The sequence below is a fragment of the Myotis daubentonii genome, chromosome 16 (assembly GCF_963259705.1).
Source record: "Myotis daubentonii chromosome 16, mMyoDau2.1, whole genome shotgun sequence".
Taxonomy (NCBI): Eukaryota; Metazoa; Chordata; class Mammalia; order Chiroptera; family Vespertilionidae; genus Myotis; species Myotis daubentonii.
This window is the reverse complement of record NC_081855.1, coordinates 49,393,911-49,413,542: the sequence shown is the minus strand read 5'-3', so window position 1 is coordinate 49,413,542 and position 19,632 is coordinate 49,393,911. Positions and strand designations below refer to the sequence as shown.

Genomic DNA, 19,632 nt, shown 5'->3' with positions numbered 1-19,632 from the left:
GCCAGGCATTGTCTAGCTCACTGCTATGACAGGACAGGATTTATCCACAGTTGCAAATGTTAGAGTGGCCACGATGAATGCTTGTGTTGACTTGCAGGTCAGTCTTCCACCTCCACTACAGGTGCCAAAAAAAGGGCTGCACCAAAAGGAACTAAAAAGGATCCAAGCTTGACTTCTGATGTCCCTCAAAAGCCGGATCCCCCCAAAACCAAGATTCGCCGCAAAAGGAAGGCATCCTCTTCTGATGATTCCGACTCTAATTTTGAGAAAATGATTTCTAAAGCAGTCACAAGCAAGGTGGGTGTTTATCCTAATTCTTTGCTGTAGGTGGATTTTGTTTTTGGTGTGTGTGTGTGTGTGTGTGTGTGTGTGTGTGTGTTAATCCTCAACCAAAGAATATTTTTCCATGGATTTTTAGAGAGAGTGGAAGAGAAAGGGAAAGACAGAGAGAAATATCGATGTGAGAGAAATATATCGATTGGTTGCCTCCTGCAGGAGCCCTGATCAGGGCCCAGGCTGGGGAGGAGCCTGCAACTGAGGTATGTGTCCTTAACCGGAATCAAACCCAGGACCCTTCAGTCCTCAGGCAGACACTCTATCCACTGAGCTAAACTGGTTAGGGCTGCTGTAGGTGTTTTAAAACATAACCAAGCTTTGCTCTTAATAATTTAGCACATTTGTAAGAATATTTAAATCCCAATTCATTAGCTTTTACTGTATTTAGTTTAGTAACAAAGTTACATACCTCTTAGTCCATGAGAGAGTTGTCTTAGTACATATTTTTTACATTGAAATTCTGCTGTCAGGTTAACATGTGCAAATTACTTTGGCTTTTCTCTTAGAAATCCAAGGAGGAGAGTGATGACTTCCGTATGGACTTGGACTCAGCTGTGGCTCCTCGGGTAAAATCTGGACGGACAAAGAAACCTATTAAGTACCTTGAAGAATCAGATGAAGATCTGTTTTAAAATGTGAGGTGACTATTTTAAGTAATGATCTTATTGAGCTGAAGACTGGTTTTAAAGTTACCTCAATCTTTTTTTTTTTTTTTTTTTCGTTTCCTTCCCTATGAATTTAGTTTGGGGAAGATAGTTTTAATCTGGAACCATCAAAGTGAAGTGTGTAGACCGCAGTGTCCCTTATCTCTTTATAAAACCATCTAAAGGGTGGTCCATCTCACGGGCATTGTTTTCTTCTCTTTGTCTATGTTTTTAGTCTATTTTCTTTTGTCTTTAAAATCTGATTTTACTTCTGGACTCTAGAGATAGTTATGCAGTAGTCACTTCAGCATAATGTAGTTTATTGGCCATATATTAAGCTAGAATTGGAGCACTTTGATATAAGTGTCTATCTACTGTACCTCCTTTCCTACTTTCATAAATATGAGATAAAGCATGATTAATTCTGTTTTCTTTTTGTGGTATAGGTAATTTTCCATCAGATAGAATTTTGTAGTTTTAGTACAAAATATACTCCCCAGTCAGCCTTTTTTGAATTTTTGTTCAAGTAATGAGAAGTTGCTTATATTCTTCATATTCTTCAGAATATCAGCAGAAGCTAAAGAAAAAACACCCTGGCTGTTTAACCTCAACACAGATATTAGGATGAAGGAAATTATACCCTAAGTTATGCGACTATCTCAACTTTTCACTTTTCTCCTCTTGCTGCCTCTGAGTCTGAATTTCCCAAAAACAAATTTCTATAGAGTGTTGGATTGCAGAAGAGTGAGCTCAATATTTACTCAAAGATATTACATATTTTATTGATTCCATACTCAGCAATTAGTTGTTATATCCATTTTAGGAAATCTCTAATTTTCAACTTGCAAACTTGTTAAGACCTTTCTGCCTTTTACATGTGTGTGACTTCAGTGGTGTTATCAATGTTGTAAATATTTACTATGTATTTCTATTTAGCTTAATTCCAACAATTTTGTACTTCAATAAAACATTCTAAACATTGCAACCCATTGATTGTCCTTTTTTCTCCCTGCATTATACCTTTTTCTTATTGTAAAATCCCTCTTCACTTTTTTTTTTTAATAAACATTTAGACATTTTTTTCTTCACTTCCTTTTGAGAACTGTTCTGATCATATTATAATGTTCCTGACTGCCCCTGGCCATAGTGGTGAGTCTAAGAGATAGGCACCATGACCTAATTGAGGCCAATCAGGTTTTTTCTCTAGGAATTTTATACATGAGTACTGCATTTTTCTTCACACTCAAAAGGCCTTAGCCCTATATCAGTAAAGCGTTTTAAATATGTGTGTATATTTTTAAACAATTCCCTACTTCAACAACTTTTTTTCTTTTTCATTTGTCAACAACTATTTTAATAAACCTAGTCAACTACTTGATATCAGTAAATTATATTGGGGCAACTGGCTAATTGAAAAAACAACTATTAGAAAAATCCAACCCCTCCTCACATCTTACACCAAAGTTAAGTGTAAATATACTAAATATTTAAATGTCAAAAACAAAACTATTTTTAGCCCTAGCTGGTTTGGCTCAGTGGGTAGAGCATCGGCCTGCTGACTAAAGGGTCCCATGTTCGATTCTGGTCAAAGGCACATACCCGGGCTGTGGGCTTGAGCCCCAGTAGGGGGCGTACAGGAGGCAGCCAATCAATGATTCTCATCATTGATGTTTCTATCTCTCCCTTCCTCTCTGAAATAAATATCAACACTAATAAAAGAGAAAAATGGTAATTGGCGTACAAGCTACCCGTTTCATTGGCTAATCAGGGCTATATGCAAATTAACTGCCAACTAAGATTGGCAGTTAACTGCCAACAAGATGGCGGTTAATTTGCATATGTAGGCACAATGCAGGGAGGCGAAAGGGAAAGCAGGAAGAAGCCCCCTGCCACTGACAGTGATCGGAAACCCAGGGGGGAGCTAAGAGCTGGGGGGCAGGGCAAAGGCGGCCCTGGGGCCACCTTTGTCCTGCCCCCCAGCCATGATCGGAGAATCAGGCGCCTTTTCCGCCCTGGCCAGTGATAGCAGGAAGTAGGGGTGGAGCCAGCGATGGGAGCTGGGCACGGTCGAAGCTGGCAGTCCCGGGAGCTAGGGCTCCCTTGCCTGGGCCTAAAGCGAAGCCCACGATTGCGGGGCCGCTGCAGCTGCGGGTCCCCGCTGCCCGGGCTGGACACCTAGGCCAGAGGCATCAGGCCTGGGCAAGGGGCCGATCCTGCGATTGGAGGGTGATGGGGGTCAACGCCTGAGGGCTCCCAGTATGTGAGAGGGGGCAGGCTGGGCTGAGGGACACCCCCCCACACACACACACCCAGTGCACGAATTTCGTGCACCGGGCCCCTAGTATATGTATAAAAGCCTAAGCGACCTTTGTGACCAGATGACCGGCCAGTAGCTATGATGCGCACTGACCACCAGGGGGCAGACACTCAATACAGGAGCTGCCCCCTGGTGGTCAGTGCACTCTCACAGCCAACCTCCTACAGTCCCTCCCCCCTGGCCAGGTGGTCAGTGAACTCCCACAGCCAGCCTCCCGTGGTACCTCCACCTGGCCAACCAGCCCCAATTGGCTGGGAGGGACCCTATCCGTACAGGAATTTGTGCACCAGGCCTCTAGTATATTAAATAAAATAAAACTATTTTTTAAAGGTACTAGAAGAAAAGTAAATGAGTTAGAGGGATAACCTAAACATATCCCCAAGGGTACTGTTGATTTAAAAAAATGAAAAAAAGGGCCCTAACTGGTTTGGCTCATGGTCCCAGGTTCTATTCTGGTCAGGGCCATGTACCTTTGGTTGTGGGCTCAATCCCCAGTGGGGGGCATGCAGGAGGCAGCTGATGTTTCTGACTATCCCTCTCCTTTCCTCTCTGTAAAATCAATAAAATATTTTTTAAAAGGAAAAATGAGTCCTTTCATCAGAATCTGGACAAAAAGGCCACACTCTGTCCCAGCAATTCTCACTTTAAGAAATTCAGTTCAAGAAAAGAATTGGACATGCAAAAAACTAAGTAAAAACACAAATGCAAGTTCTAGTAACACAGAAAACAATATTGTAGTTAAGATGATAATTGTACTTTCCATTGGGGAAAGTGGGATAAGTGTATAAGGCATTTCTGTATTTCTCCCAACTATGTGTAAATCTACAATTATCTCCCAAAAAGCCATATACAAAATATTGACATTCTTTTAATAATAAAATTAAAAGTAACCTAAGTTTTAAATTAATGGTATAATGAAGAATACCAGTTACTCATTAAAAATTATTGCCCTAACCGGTTTGGCTCAGGGGATAGAGCGTCGGCCTACGGACTCAAGGGTCCCAGGTTCGATTCCGGTCAAGGGCATGTACCTTGGTTGCGGGCACATCCCCAGTAGGGAGTGTGCAGGAGGCAGCTGATCGATGTTTCTCTCTCATTGATGTTTCTAACTCTCTATCTCTCTCCCTTCCTCTCTGTGAAAAATCAATATAATATATTAAATAAAATAAAGAATTATTGTGGCTCAGTGGTTGAGCAGCAACCTATGAACCAAGAGGTCATGGTTCGATTCCCAGTCAGAGCACATACCCGGGGTGTGCAGGAGGCAGCCGATCAATAAAAATATATTTTTAAAAAGCAGTTTACAAATCAAAGGTGAAACCCCTGTCCGGTGAGTACTCATTTGGTTGCAAAATAGTGGACAAAAAGCATATGCACCCTCTTTAGAAAGAAAAATAATCAGAAACATTTCCCTTTAGAAAGTAGAAGTTTGCCCCTGATCATTAAAGTACTTGCTACCTAAAAAGATGCAAAAGGCCCAACTGGCATGGCTCAGTGGTTGAGCATCAACCTATAAACCAGGAGGTCACAGTTTGATTCCTGGTCAGGGCACATGCCCAGGTTGCGGGCTCGATCCCCAGTGTGGGACGTGTAGGAGGTGGCCAACCAATAATTCTCATCATTGATGTTTCTATCTCTCCCTCTCCCTCTCTGAAATCAATAAAAATGTTTTTTAAAAAACAAATAAATAAAAAAGACTCCAAGGGAATAATACATCCCTTGATTCTTCGTTCCTTAAGCCACTGACATTGTAAGAGATTAAAATTCTGGTGCTAATAAATTTAAGTGATTGTACACATTTAGACCCTTTATAAAATGTATTTATTTCAATATATAAATATGAAACATTGCTTAAATAAGTAGGTATTACATCAATTACAAGGTATAAAAAATGGTTATTGAGAAAATAAGGGATTCAAAAATTGTATTAGTAGATAAATTTGTTCTGATGCAATGGGACTTCAGTGATTTCTGGCCATTTTTCCTGAAATTCAAGCACACAGAAAACTTTTTAACTCACTTTTTCTTCAAGTGTAATGGATATCTGTTCTTGTCTGCCCAATATCCCTTTCCTCAGTAATTCCACCTTTGGGAAATTATTCTGAAAATTTAAAAGCAAGTTTGAGTCCAAAAGCATTATTTACACTGGGAAGAGCACAGATGTCCTGTATTAGAGAATTGGTTAAACTAGTACATCCTTATTACCATGTAATATACAGTCATTAAAAGTCATGTTTTCCCAGAACTTTTTATTTTTTAAATCCTCACCCACGGATGTGTTTTTATTGATTTGAGAGGGAGTGAGAGAGAGAAACATCGGTCGGTTGTCTCCCATACATGCCCCAATCAAGGGCTGAACCTACAACCTGGAAAAATAATAAATGTTACATGTTTTCTTTGAAAATGAAAATATTTTTTTTCCTGTTCATAAATGTTATGTACAGGTTCTAGTTCTAATGTGATGCTGAACTGCTACCACTCCAGGAATCAAACTCAGGTGCTTTTCTCATTCACTCACGTGCTGCACATTGCAAACCTGAGCAGGATGTCTGCAGGCTGTGTTGAAAACAGTGATGGCTCATCGCTTCTCGGCCTTTTGGCTAAGATCAAGTGAAAACAGTGATGGCTCATTGTTATGTGTCAGCTTGAGTGGCTAAGGGATGCCCAGACCACTGGTAATGTTTTTCTGAGTCTGTTTGTAACAATGTCTCCAGAAGAACTTAGCTGATCAATGATTCTCATTATTGATGTTTCTATCTCTCTTCCTCTGAAATCAATAAAAAATATACATATTAAAATATACATATAGCATGCATATAAGCATAACCAATGGACATAAGACACTGGGGGATAGGGGAGGCTAGGGGACTGTCTAGGGCGGGGGGATAAAATGGATACATATGTAATACCCTTTGTAATACTTTAAGCAATTAAAAAAAATAATAAAAAAAAATATATATATATACATATATATGTACTAGAGGCCTGGTGCATGGATTCATACACCGGTGGGGTCCCTCGGCCTGGCCTGCGGGGATCTGGCCTATGTTCAACATCCCCTGAGGGGTCCCGGAGTGCGCGAGGGCACTCTGCAAAGTTGCTGTCACTCGGCAGCTCCTGCGTTGTGTCTGCCCCCTGGTGGTCAGTGCACAGCATAGCTACTGGATGGTCAGCCGGTCAGTCGCTGAGGCTTTAATATATATAGGTACAGATATAGATATAGATATATAGATATATAGATATATATTTTTTATAGATATATATTTTAAAATAAATAAAATAAACTGAGCAAAGATTACCCTCATCAATGTGGGTGGGCATCATCCAAAATGCTGAGGACCTGAACAGCAAATTCGCCCGTCTTCCTTTTCCTGTCTCTAAGCTGAGACATCCCATCTGCCTTTAAGACCTTGGTGCTCCTGATGCTTGGGGCTTGGGACTCAGATTTACATCACCGACCTGGTGTTCAGGCTCAGGAATTACGCCACCTATCATCATCGTTAAGTGAGGACTTAACTGTGGATCCTATTGGTTCTACTTCTCTGCAGAACTCGGACTAATACAAAGTCCATTTTGGTACCTAAAGAACCCAGGATCACCTGGGACAGTAGATATGCCAGCCTCGGTTCTGGATGCTGCAAATAAGTTCACTCGGAGTTTATTTTTCCTTCGGAAGCAGTCACTAGGTCCTCTTTCATTAGAAAGTCTAACTTTTCTGCTCTGGTTCTAAAGACATTAATAGAATACAGTCACATTAATATGCCTTGTCTTTGCCGGACCAGGAAAAGCTTTAACAAAGAGCAGTTCCTCACTGGCATAGTGTTTGCTGTTGGATTCCCTTGTCATAAGGTGATTCTTGCAACGTGTGGTTCTTATTTCAGGCCATGCTCATGAGTGAAGTAGCGACAGTAGATACATTCCCACGCAGGGGGTGTTGGCGTCACTACAGTGCCTTATCAATAAGAGTGACATGCACACACAGTAACTTGGCAATAAATGGCCACACTGTAGAGCAGTTTTAGAAAACAACGGGCTTCCTACAAGTAGATGTGTTGCAACAATGTCAAACATACTTAATAAGAAATAATAAATGATAGTGCCATCTGGCTCTTGCTTCTCCAGTGTTCGGACAGAACAGACCCAGGGACGTTCCTTCTCCAACCACGCTCCGGCGTCTTATCCAGTCACCACCTTCAGAACCCCCTCCGAGACCAGCCAACACACTGGGGGGTTTTCTACCTTAATTCCTCCTGATTGCCAAACAACCATGAGCTCCCAAATTCGTCGGAATTATCCCCCTGAGGTGGAAGCTGCGGTCAACCCCCTGGCCAACCTGCATCTGCGGGCGCCACACCTACCTCTCTCTGGGCTTCTATTTTGAAGGCAATGATGTGGCTCTCAAGGGCATGGGCCACTTCTTCCGAGAGATTTGTGGGAGAAGCGTGAGGCACTGAGCGTCTCTTAAGGTTGTAAAACCAGCGCGGTGGCCACATTCTCTTCCAGGACGTGCTGAAGCCTCCCCAAGATGAGTGGGCAAAACTCAGGACCCCATGGAAGCCGCCCTGGCCTTGGAGAGGAACCTGACCCAGGCCCTGGGTCAGGAGCTGCAGGCCCTTGGTTCTACCTTCGCAGACCCTCAACTCTGTGACTTCCTGGAGAACCCTTCCGGGGTGAGGAGGTGAAACTCATCAAGAAGATGGGCCACACCTGACTCACCTCCACAGGCTGCCGGCCCCCAGGCTGGGCTGGGCTGGGCGAGTATCTCTTCGAAAGACTCACCCTCAAGCACGACTAGGAGCCTTTGGAGGCCAGAGGCCTTTGAGGGGCCCCTCTTCATCCCTCTGGTGTCTGGCTTTAGCCTGAGCCTCTCCCCGGAACTACTAGCCATTCTTTTAACCTAAAGCCCTCTCCTATGCTTTGGGCCAAATGGAAGCAATAAAGCTTTTTGCAGAAAAAAAGAAAGAAAGAAGAAATGCAAAGAATTGTTGAGTTTTGCCTATTCAGTTGTGAGGATTAAAAACGCTAAGCCTGGTGGGCACAATTTCACTTCTAGGTGCCACCAGAAAGCTTTCATGCAGCCACCCCCTGACAATTTACCTGTGGGAACAGTTTGCAAATCTGCTGAGCTGTGTTCAACCCAGAATCGCCTTCACAATATTTGTCAACCACATTAAAGTGGGTGCTGTTGGGGTGACTAAAGAGAGGATAACCCCCATCAAAGCATCTTTTGAAGAGCCTTTTTAGTCTTTTCTGTTTATACAACCCTCAGATACAAAAAGGCTCACAGGTGATTTAAAGCGCAGCCCCCCTGCTCATTTGCAAAAGGTTGGCCAGCTGTAATTCCTGATGATGACATCTCTAGAGCAGGAGGTCAAGTTGCTCTTGAAAACTAGACACTATTTGTTTAGTCAATTACATGTTGACTTCTTTGCAGTGGGCTACGCTCATTGGTTGAGTTCATCCTGTTTACAGCTGGTCTGCAAAATACTGTGCTACATCTCAAATTTAGCAAGAGTAGCATTTACTAAGAACGGCCCAGACCCTGAGATCCTTGTCACATCTAACAGACAGTGAAGGAAGACGAGGACAGAAGCCTGCCCAGAGAGGTGGACAGAGAAGTGTGTAACCATGACTTAGAGGCAGTCTTATTCTCTCTCATCACCTCAAAAGAGGTGCAGTACAGACCAACATTACTTTTTTCTTTTTAAAGCAACTTTATTGAGGTATAATTTACATGCATAAAACGTACCCCTCTAAATGTACAGATTGATGACTTTTGACAGATGTAAATACCTACATAACCACCATCACGATCAAGACAAAATATTTCCACCTCCCAAAAAAAGTTCTTATGTGTCTCTTTAACCCCAACCCCAGACAAGGATTGATCAGAATCTTACTATTATAGATTAGTTTTACCTATTCTAGAACTTCATATAAATGGATTCAGTATGTATGCGTTTGTGTCTGGTTTCTTCCATTTGGCATTATGCTTTTGAAATTCATCCATGTTGTTGCTTGTATCAATAGTTCCCCCTTGCCCTAGCCCAGTGGTCGGCAAACTGCGGCCCCTTGAGTGTGGCTCTTCCACAAAATACCACGTGGGGCGCGCACATACAGTGCGATCGAAACTTCATGGCCACACTCAAGGGGCCAAAGAGCCGCATGTGGCTCGCGAGCCGCAGTTTGCCGACCACTGCCCTAGCCGGTTTGCTCAGTGGCTAGAGTGCCGGCCTCAGGACTGAAGGGTCTCAGGTTTGATTCTGGTCACATGTGAGGCAACCAATCAATGTTTCCCTCTCTCTGTCTCTCCCCCGCCTCTTCTAAAAAATCAGTGGAAAAAACATCCTCAGATGAGGGTTAACCAAAAAACAAAACAAATGTTTCCTCCTATTTTATTTTATTTATTTTTAGAGGGGCAGGAAGGGAGAGAAACATAAATCAGTTGCCTCCCGCACACGCCCTGACCTGGGTTTGAACCTGCAACCTAGGCATGTGCCCCGAACTGGTGACCTCCAGGTGCACAGGGTGATGCTCCAACCAGCTGAGCCACACAGGCCACGGCTAGTTCCCTGGATTTTTTTGAAATTGCTGAATATTATTCCATTGTATGGATAGTTTATCTTTTCACCTGTTGATAGACACTGAGTTGTTTCCAGTTTGGCCCTATTATAAATGAAGCTGTTAGGAACATTAGCATGTTTTCTACAGACATATTTTCTCATCTCTCTTAGGTAAATACTCAACTTGGAATTGTTGGGTCATTGTAAAGGTGTAGGTTTACCTTTGTAAGAAACTGCCAAACCTTTTCAAAGAGCTTGTATCATTTTACATTCCCCCTTACATCTGTCCTCAGTACTTTCTGAAGTCAGATTTGTTTCCTTTCAGTCAGACAGTATCTTCACTGGCCTCAAAGTGGCCCAATACATCCTGATGAATGCAAAAAGATATAGCAGTAAATGTTATTTTAGCAGGAGGAAAGGAAGCCCAATCCATGAGTGACTTTGTCTTCTGACTCTGGTAACTTTCTGTGACTTTCCAGAGCCTGGCCAAGGTCAGGCCTTAGGACCCAGGAGTATTGCTTTTAGGGAGGGACTTGTGCCCATCAGTTGATCTCGAGTTAATCTGATCCCACTTCTGCCCCTGGGCTGTTGGAGAGAAAGAAGGTGAGGACCCAAGGCTGCAGGAAGAGACTGGTTGCTTATACCACCTGGCACTTACAAACAGGGGCCGTTCAGAGCTGCATGGAGGGAAAGGGACTTCGAAAATGCCTCTTGGCAATTCAGATCCTTACACTTTCCCCAACCCAGTCCCAAGGCTGTTTCTCTCATCTGTCAGTTCGCTCACTCCAGGCTTTCAAGGAAAGGAGAGAGGGACTCCCAAGTCCCATGGTCACTCAGAGAGCCGCCTGCCGGTCCCAGCCACGGCCAGGCCCATGTACTGTCCTCTCTGAGCAAAGCTGCTACAGGTACAACCTAGAAATGGGTGAAATGGGGAAAAGAGACCAGGTGGGGGCCTCCCGTTGGCAGTCATGACTTCTCTGCTCAAGAACAAGAAGGGATGGGACTTGGGGAGACACAGAAAGGAAGGCCCGGAGGGGCCTGGGGACAAGATGACAAGCAAGACGGGGAAGGCTTCCCCTTGGGAGGAACTGAGTTCCTCTGACCGCCCCCCCCCCCCCCCAAGGCGGTGTGGAGGGCCAAGACCAGAAACAGATTTGTGACAATGAAGGCTAATTCTCCCATCTCGGGTGCAAGGCCACCGAGAATAAAGACTACATTTCCCAGCTCCCTGTGGAAGGTCATTCCAGCCAATGATACGCCAGCGGGTCAGTTAGGGTGGCTTCCTGGGGCCTTTACCAGCTAGAGGTGTCCTTGCATCTTTTGTTTAGCACTTTTGCTGCTACAGCTGAAACTAATCTTAAGTAGAGCCAAGGAAGGAGGTAAGGCCTCAGGCCAGGCCGGTCCCTGTTACGGCTGAGGGCCAGGGGAGAAGCGCGAGGAGCAGGGGGGACCCGTGAGCAGAAGGCGGTGGGATCCGGAGGGCGTGCAGGCCTGGGGAGAGTTTGAAGGGCCAGAAACTGTGCAGCCAGGTGGGGGCGGGAGGGCGGAGGACTGGGAGAAGTAACCAGGAACCAACCATGCCCACAGCCTCTCACACCCGCACCTTCCACACGCCGGCTGAGCTGGGGCAGGAGGATTTTACCATCAGTCCATCTTGGAGTTTTCATTTCTACCCCGGGACTGGGCATTCCGATTGGCCACTCCAGTGATCACAAGTCCTAGAGCAGCGGTTCTCAACCTGCGGATCGCGACCCCTTTGGCGGTTGAACGACCCTTTCACAGGGGTCGCCTAAGACCATCCTGCATATCAGATATTTACATGACGATTCATAACAGTAGCAACATGACAGTTATGAAGTAGCAACAAAAATAACTTTATGGGTCACAGTATGAGGAACTGTATTTAAAGGGCCAGAAGGTTGAGAACCACTGCTCTAGAGGACACCAGAACAAGCGACCGAGGCGTGGGACCCACCGCGGTTCCCATCATTTGAGGCAAAGAAGATCCGCACCCTCTGTAACCTCCCACCCCACTTCATTCACTCATCCGCCTGACTGATATTTAGTGAGCACCTACTACCTGCCAGAAGCTGTTCTGGGTGCTGGAGACAGGACAGGGGATAAAGCACTAATCACCCATGCCCTCCTGGAGCTCACATGATAATGGAAGAGATGGATGCTACACAGGATAAATAAGAAAAAGCATGTTATGTAGTGATCAGTGCAAAGAAAATAAAGCTGAGAAAAGGGCTAGGAAGTAGGGGGGTAAATCCCACTCAGGGTGGTTGTGAAGGCCTCACTAGAAGGCAACATTTCTGTAAAGACTTTTAAACATGTCAGAGGGGCACAGGGAAGAGAAAATATAGTCGTTTCCTGATGCTGGCACTTACTGGGTACAAACAATGACATGCCTGCATGCGTGTGTCCATGTGTGGCAGACATGGGAAGTGGCTCCACAGCCAGGCAGGGCAGGGCGAGTGTCTGGGACAGGGACTGAACGTGCACAGGGCAGGACGGGCCCCGGGCCGCAAGTATGGCCAAGAATGGAGCCAATGCCGCCAGCCCTGGTTAGCATCAGCAACACCTCCTCCCAAGCTGGACAGCGCTATCTGGGAAGGAGGACGGGCCGTGATTGCAGAGTCTCCTGTGTCTGGCCTGTGGCATCAGGGGCTGGGGACACTGCAGGGTGACCATGGGCTCTCCGCCTCCCGCCCCACCCTAGCCCACCACCACCTCAGCCACTTTCCACCCCCCGCAGGCAGGCCGGTCTGATGGGTTTTTCCAGGCTGGCCCAGTGGGCCGACCCGGCAGGGTGCGAGGGGACAGGGCAGGGACCATTCCTGGACAGTCGGGGGCGATGAGGTGTGTCCCTGAGCCCCATGCTTGTGGACGGAAGTTGGGGCTGGAAAGCAGCTTTGCCAGAAGCAGGAGGAGGTCATGGGGTGAGGTCTGCAGTGCCCCCACCCCACTTCCTGTTTTGGGGGGTGTGGCCCCAGCATGTGCTTTCCCTTGGACTTCCTCCAGGACCGCCTCTCCCCACCCAGGCCCCTTCCCAAGGGAACCCTGCATGGGGGTGGAAAGAGTTGGGGTTTTTCCAGGCGGGGCTGGGCCCCTGAGCCAGAGGGGATGAAGGGCACCTCTCCCACCCCTTCCTGAAACCAGCCCCGGGGTCCCTGTCAACATGGAAAACCACACAGACCCCCAGGGCTGAAGGGGAAAGGCAAAGCCACGGAGCAGGTGAGTCCTGGCACCCTTCCCGCACAGGAAGGGGTAGCAAGGCCCACCCCTGTGCCTGTGCCTGTGCCTGTGCCTGTGCCCACCAGCCCAGTCAAAGCCCTGGACTGTCGGGCCCTGGGTGTCAACACCACCTGGGAAGGCAGCCAGGCTCGACGGAGGACAGTTCCCTGACGGGCTTAGGAGTATGAACTCAGAACCAGGAGGGTCAGGCCTGAGGCTGGGACCTGCTGTGTGACGGTGGCTTAGATCCTTTGAGTCTCAGACTCCCTGCTACCAAGGTTCCAGTCCTCTAGCCCGTGCGATGCGCTCCGCACAGGGCCTGGCCCAGGGCAGGTGCATCCGTGAGGGAGGGGCCTGGTGTGCAGTTGGGGAAACTCCTAGAAAGACAGTGTCCCCTCCCTGGCTGCTCAGGTCACCAGGGGTCATCCTATGGGGCAGCTTCTCTTGCCACCTAGAGCCATAGGAGATGATCCAATTCAGAGCCTATGGGAGGGAGCCTTTCTATCTATTTTCCACGTTATAAGATAACATGCTCACCAGAGGAAGTCTGGGACTTACAGAAAGCAGGAAGTAACAGCTTTTCTTTAACTACCCAAGGCAGTCGCTCTCGATACCTAAGTGTTTTTCCGTGCGGGAGTTTTCTGGCCCGTGTTTTGTCCTCTGTAACCGGCTGGACCTCAGCATTAAGACGCGGAGCTGGAAGGAAACGGGAGGGTCGGCTGCAGTCGCCTCAGGTGACCAACCAGGGACTCTGGCCCAGAAGAGCTCAGTGACTTGTCCAAGGTCAGTAGCAGAGCTGGAACCAGAGCTACCGGCTTTGCTGCCTCTTAAAATGCGGGTGCCCCCAACACCAGCACCAAGCCACCCTCCAGCCCCGAAGACCGCCTTTAAAGGAATAGTTAGTCGATAGCGGATCTAGGCCTTCCAGTTTGGGGGAGTCTGCCCGGGACCGGCTTCCATAAAGTTTCCTCAATAAGGGGTACAGCCTCCTCCCCCCGCTTTCCAGATGGAGACACAGCTGTGGAATGGGGGGAGGGGGTGGGAAAGGGAGGGCTGGCAGAATCCAGTAAGGGGTGTGTCCCTATGTCTGTTCCCAAGGGTGGACCCAGCCAACAGGGTCACCCTGTCCCTTTAAGAGAGGGGGGAGAGCTAGCCCCTCTCGGCCATCCTGTCCTGTCATCCATCCCGGCCAAATCTGAAAGGGAAAATGAAAGAGGGACCAGGAGGAACAGGTCCCGGACATCTCCCAAGATCCCTCGCTCAACTTTAACACCTCAGCTCCAGGAACAGGGTGAGTGGGGTCGACTGAGGGTCTGGGGGTGTCCGGAGCCTGTGGGGCCTGTGTGAGTGTGTGTTGGGGAGCCTCTCTCAGGAGATGTGGGAGACTGGAAGCCGAGGGGCGCCAGGGGGGAGAGGGGAGAGGCCTGGGCCGCATTCCTGCCTCATTGGGGTGGGAGGGCAGGGGATACCCAGACAAAGGGTCCTGATAGAGTTATGGAGTAGGACTCCTTTTGTGTCACCCCACAATCCAGAGAGAAACTCACTGCAGGGGAAAGGGCAGAGGAAGAAAAAGGTGGGTTACCAAATTGGGTCTGGAGTCCTGGGTTCGAGGCACCACTCTCGCCGCGGAAAGCAGCCTTGAGCACAGAGGGCGCAGCTGGGTTCTGCTTCTCAAGTGCAGTCAGGGCGGCCCTGATGGTCTCCAAGGCGCCCGCCTGCGAATCTAGGCTCTGGAGGAACCTAAGGCCCAACGGAGCCGGCCCAGGGGTCAGGCTGGAGCACCAGGCGGGGGCTCCTCCCAGCACCCACCGGCCCCAGGGAGAGGGACACCCCTAGTTGAGGTTCACCAAACCCCTCCTGCCCCCGCCCCCCTTGCTAACTTCTTTGTTCCCACAAAATCCCTGCTAAACCCAGACCTCGCTGACCCCCGACTCACCAGGAGGTTAGAGGAGGTCCCACTGGGCCCACTCCCGGGGGCATGGGTGGGGGGCCCTGCCTGCGGCCGCTGACGCCCCCCCCCTCGCCCCCAGCGCCATGGGGGAGTGGGCGTTCCTCAGCTCGCTGCTGGACGCCGTGCAGCTGCAGTCGCCGCTGGTGGGCCGCCTGTGGCTGGTGGTCATGCTGATCTTCCGCATCCTGGTGCTGGCCACCGTGGGCGGCGCGGTGTTCGAGGACGAGCAGGAGGAGTTCGTGTGCAACACGCTGCAGCCCGGCTGCCGCCAGACCTGCTACGACCGCGCCTTCCCCGTCTCGCACTACCGCTTCTGGCTCTTCCACATCCTGCTGCTCTCGGCGCCGCCCGTGCTGTTCGCCATCTACTCCATGCACCAGGCCAGCAAGGAGCCGGGCGGCGCGGCCGCCGACGAGGGGAAGCCGGGCGCCCGGGGGCCCCCCGAGGGCGGCCGCCCGTCCTGCGCCCGCCGCGCCCGCCGCGCGCGCCGCTGCTACCTGCTGAGCGTGGCGCTGCGCCTGGGCGCCGAGCTGGCCTTCCTGGCCGGCCAGACGCTGCTCTACGGCTTCCGCGTGGCCCCGCACTTCGCGTGCGCCGGCCCGCCCTGCCCGCACACCGTGGACTGCTTCGTGAGCCGGCCCACCGAGAAGACCGTCTTCGTGGTCTTCTACTTCGCCGTGGGGCTGCTCTCGGCGCTGCTCAGCGTGGCCGAGCTGGGCCACCTGCTCTGGAAGGGCCGCCCGCGCCCCGCGGCCGAGCGCGACAACCGCTGCAACCGGGCGCACGAGGAGGCGCAGAAGCTGCTCCCGCCGCCGCCGCCGCCCCCGCCGCCAGCGCTGTCCCCGCGGCGGGCCGGGCCCGACCCTGACGCCCCGCCCGCCTATGCGCACCGGCCGCCCGCCGGCGGCGACAGCGAGGGCGGCAGCGGCCGCAGCAAGGCGTCACTGGCCACGGTCCGCCAGGACCTGACCATCTAGGACCGCCTGGTGCATGGAGCCCAGGGCGAGCGCAGAGGCGGAACCCCGCGCCGCAGCCCAGGCAAGAAGCGGCTTCTGCTCGACCCGTTCCCAGGACCTGCCCGCGGGGGCGCGCCTCGCCTGGGGTGGCGGCCCAGCAGCCTCCGTTCGCACCTCCCTCGTGCTCCCAGCCGAGCTGGGACATAGAATGATGCCGCGATCCAGGTGGAGAGGAGGGCGCCCGCGGGAGGGGAGCCGCGGGAAAGTGGGCGAGCAGCGCGCGTAAAGTGGGGTTCAGGTGGTGACCTGCTTGTTTCGCTGGGGACAGAAACGACTGCGGCACCAGCTTCCCGAGGCCCTCGTTCAGACAGGCGTGGCCTCTGCGTGGGCTCCCTGTGTATGTGCACACAGGTACACACGTACACAGTGGAGGTGTGTGCATGTGCACACGTAAAACCTCTGTGAGCCCTCTCGTGTGTGCACGCAGGTGTAATCCTGTGGCAACTCTGTGTGCACGTGTGATGACACATGCACATCCGGTGTGGGCATGTGTGTGCCCTGTGTCAGCTGTGTGGGGGGAATCTCTGATATGCACGGTGGGTGGTCAGGGTCGGTGCCAGCAGCAGCCATAGTGGCTCGCTCCCTACCTGCAAGGGCATCACAGGAAGGCAGGGGAGGAGGTGCCCTGCACCTGGGCAGGCCTCCGTCTGGTTGGCTCCCAGGCACCATCCACAGGTGGGCCCGGTGGCAGGGCCCTCCTCCTGCAGGTAGAATGGGGTTGGGCAGTGGATCAGAGGGGGAGACTTTTCACTTCTAGCTCCACCCTCCTTGCCTGCTGCTCTGTTCCCCAGCTCCAAACACGGCTGCGTCCCTTTCATACTCAGAAGAAATCTCCCCAAGACAGGCTCCCGGCCCTGCATTTTCTCACAGCCACCACCCTCTCCCCTCCTGGAGGAATAGGAAGAGCTGTGGACAGGCTGCCTCCTGTCCTCCTGTCTCTCCTCTGCCCGTCTGTCTTTCTCCTTTACTGCCCCAGTGGGGCTGCTTTCCAGAGGATCACCCAGGACCCACGTGACACCCAGGGGCCACCCTCTGACTGCCCCCTCAGGCCTGCTGCAGGCTGCCATGACTCTCTCTGCCCCGTTTTCTCCCCCTTCCCTGGCCCTCCCCTCCTTTGCCCTCCCCTCTCTGGCCCTCCCCTCTCCATGCTCCTTCCAGCCTCCTCCTGGGCTCTCCTGCACAGACTACTCCACACAGCAGCCTGAGGGCACTTTCTAAATAGCCCTCCCTCTGCCCTAGGGGCTCCCCTGTTCTCAGGGTAAGTCCAGCACCCTGCCCTCCTGCCCCCATCCCCACCCCCACCCCCACACACCCAGGCCCTGCTTCCGAGGCTGCCAGCCCATCGCTCTGGCTGCCCAGGGTGTCCGTGCTCCAGTCCACACCGAAGCTGCTCTTCCTACCCCCACGGTGACCAGTTTTGCTTCCAAGGGGCAGAGGCCACGGTTGCTGCTAAACATCCTACAATGCGTAGGACAGCCCCTGAGCACAAGATGCCACTTGTGCTGTGGCTGAGAAACTGCCTGGCAGTGATGATCGGTGAGCCACTGTGGGCAACCTCAGGCTCTGGAGGGTCCCAGCAGCAAAGGTACGACCCTGGCGGCGGGGGGCACCTTGTAAATGTAGGAGCCATGGCTCTAGTCACAGGAGGGGGACCCTGTTGGCCCAGAATGCCAAGAGGTGCTCCCCACTAAAGAAGTTCCCACTGAACATTTTCATAGTGAAAACCTGTTTTCCATACAGACCATTAAGGGTTTCGCTGGGCTGGGGGGCAGGGGGGTTCGCATGGTTTTGTCATACGCTGTCAGTTTTCATGGCAACATCCAACCAACCATTCCCTTTAACTTTCCTGTGCTTCACCTACACCAGTGATGGCGAACCTGTGACACGCGTGTCAGAGGTGACACGCGAACTCATATTTTGGTTGATTTTTCTTCGTTAAATGGCATTTAAATATATAAAATAAATATCAAAAATATAAATCTTCGTTTTACTATGGTTGCAAAGATCAAAAAATTTCTATATGTGACACGGCACCAGAGTTAAGTGAGGGTTTTTCAAAATGCTGACACGCCGAGCTCGAAAGGTTCGCCATCGCTGCCCTACACGGTGGCTTCTGACCTTCTTGCTTCCTTTAAATCCCAATGTGTTCATTAAAAACAAGAAAACCTGGGACTGTGTCGTATCTGCCCGTGGTTGGGCCCAAGCATTTACACACTGAAATGCCTACCTACCGTGTAGGTAAATTGTGTTAAATTTCATTTCCGTTTCACAAGGAAAATGTGAGAAAATATCAGAGAGCCCCTGGCCCACGCTCACGCCAGCCACGGCCGGATGGTGAGATAAGCGAGGCGCTGCCGCCACCTGGTGGCGGACGTAGAAACGGCAGGCGGGCCCCAGGGGAAGGAACGCCTTCCCGCCCAGGAATCTTCCTGCCCAACCTCGCTGCTCACTGTTCCAAACACGCCTTCCGCTGCCCCCTCCCCGACCCCCCAGAGCTCGGTGTTTGACGCTTCCTTCGGGGCTGCAGAGATCCAGGCAAGAGCCCTGGCTGAGAGGTGGGAGCCCTGAGTACTGGCCCTGCCACTAACTTGCTGTGTGGCCCTGGACAGGGGCACTGCCCTCTCTGAGCTTGCTGTGTGGTGTGAGGCAGAATTGGTCCCCGAGGACCCTTGAGGGCTGCCACACTCAGCCCTGTCACCCAGGAGCAGCCAGGTTCTCCTGCCACCTGTCCTCTGTGCCCCCTGCTCACGGGGCCACCTCGGGGGTGGCAGAGGGCAGGACAGTCCTTCTGGGGGCCGAGGGATGACAGGCTGCCCTCCTGAGCTTCTATCCAATCCCGTGTTCTTGTAAGGCTGCCATGAGCCCCTGATCCAGGTCCCCATGCCAACTACCCACTCTGCCGTGAAGGTCAAGTCCGTATTCACTCCAAAAATAGAACTCTTTTCTTTTTAAATTGGTGTTAGAGAGGGAGGGGGGGGGAGAGAAACATTGATGAGAGAGAGCATCCATCGGCTGCCTCCTACACAGCCCCTACTGGGGATCAGGCCTCAACCAGCCATGTGCCCGGACCCGGAATCAAACCACCGTCCTCTTGGTGCATGGGTCCGTGCTCAACCACTGAGCCACACGGGCCAGGCAAACTCCTCTGCTATTAAACAAGCCCCAGACCCAATCTTCCCAAGGGCTAGGAGCTCCGAGGGCAGTGCCGGCTTCCTCTCTCCCTGGGACTCCCTGGGAGCTGGGACTGGCACCCTCCTGATGGGTGATTCCCTGAACGTGGGGGGCAGTTTCTCCCCCTCTCCCTTCCCCACCTCCAGACTGGGGCTCCCTGAAACAGACCAAGGGCTTCCTCAGAGCAGGCCTGTCTCCGGCCACAGGGTCTCAAGGACCACAGCACAAGGGGCCCCCAGGACTCACATCGGACCCCCCAGCCCCAGCCCCCTGCCCAGATGCTGAGGGAAGGCAGTGAGGCAGCAAGGCTGAGGCATGTGTAGAATAAATATAACTTTATTCTTTATCCAGTAGATCTCAGTGGAAAGTCCCACAGTAACAGGTGCACCAGCGGGCT

At 51.0% G+C, this 19,632-nt stretch overlaps 2 protein-coding genes and 1 long non-coding RNA gene across 3 annotated transcripts in view; 2 read left to right on the top strand and 1 right to left on the bottom strand.

Annotated features, from left to right (window-relative positions):
- The window catches only part of TOP2A (DNA topoisomerase II alpha), a 28,469-nt gene extending 26,504 nt beyond the window's left edge, over nt 1-1,965 (top strand). Inside the window, exons 33-34 of the mRNA XM_059670938.1 lie at nt 98-297; nt 843-1,965. Coding sequence (XP_059526921.1) covers nt 98-297; nt 843-968 — 326 coding nt within the window. The 3' untranslated portion in view covers nt 969-1,965. The remainder of the gene's footprint in view (nt 1-97; nt 298-842) is intronic.
- A 3,208-nt stretch (nt 1,966-5,173) lies between these two features.
- LOC132218973 (uncharacterized) lies at nt 5,174-15,272 on the bottom strand. Its single transcript, XR_009449337.1, has 3 exons — nt 15,034-15,272; nt 10,082-10,227; nt 5,174-5,398 (listed from the first exon to the last, which is right to left on the bottom strand). It is a non-coding gene; the product is annotated as an uncharacterized LOC132218973 (long non-coding RNA).
- On the top strand, nt 14,132-18,176 carry GJD3 (gap junction protein delta 3). The gene is made up of 2 exons (XM_059670937.1): nt 14,132-14,388; nt 15,128-18,176. The coding sequence occupies exon 2, from the start codon at nt 15,132-15,134 to the stop codon at nt 16,023-16,025; it is 894 nt and encodes a 297-aa protein (XP_059526920.1). The 5' UTR covers nt 14,132-14,388; nt 15,128-15,131; the 3' UTR covers nt 16,026-18,176.
- The last annotated feature ends 1,456 nt before the right edge of the window (nt 18,177-19,632 follow it).

Bases quoted from the DNA above. Each gene is read 5' to 3' on its own strand.
- GJD3 (XM_059670937.1), top strand. From the start codon at position 15,132: ATGGGGGAGTGGGCGTTCCTCAGCTCGCTGCTGGACGCCGTGCAGCTG.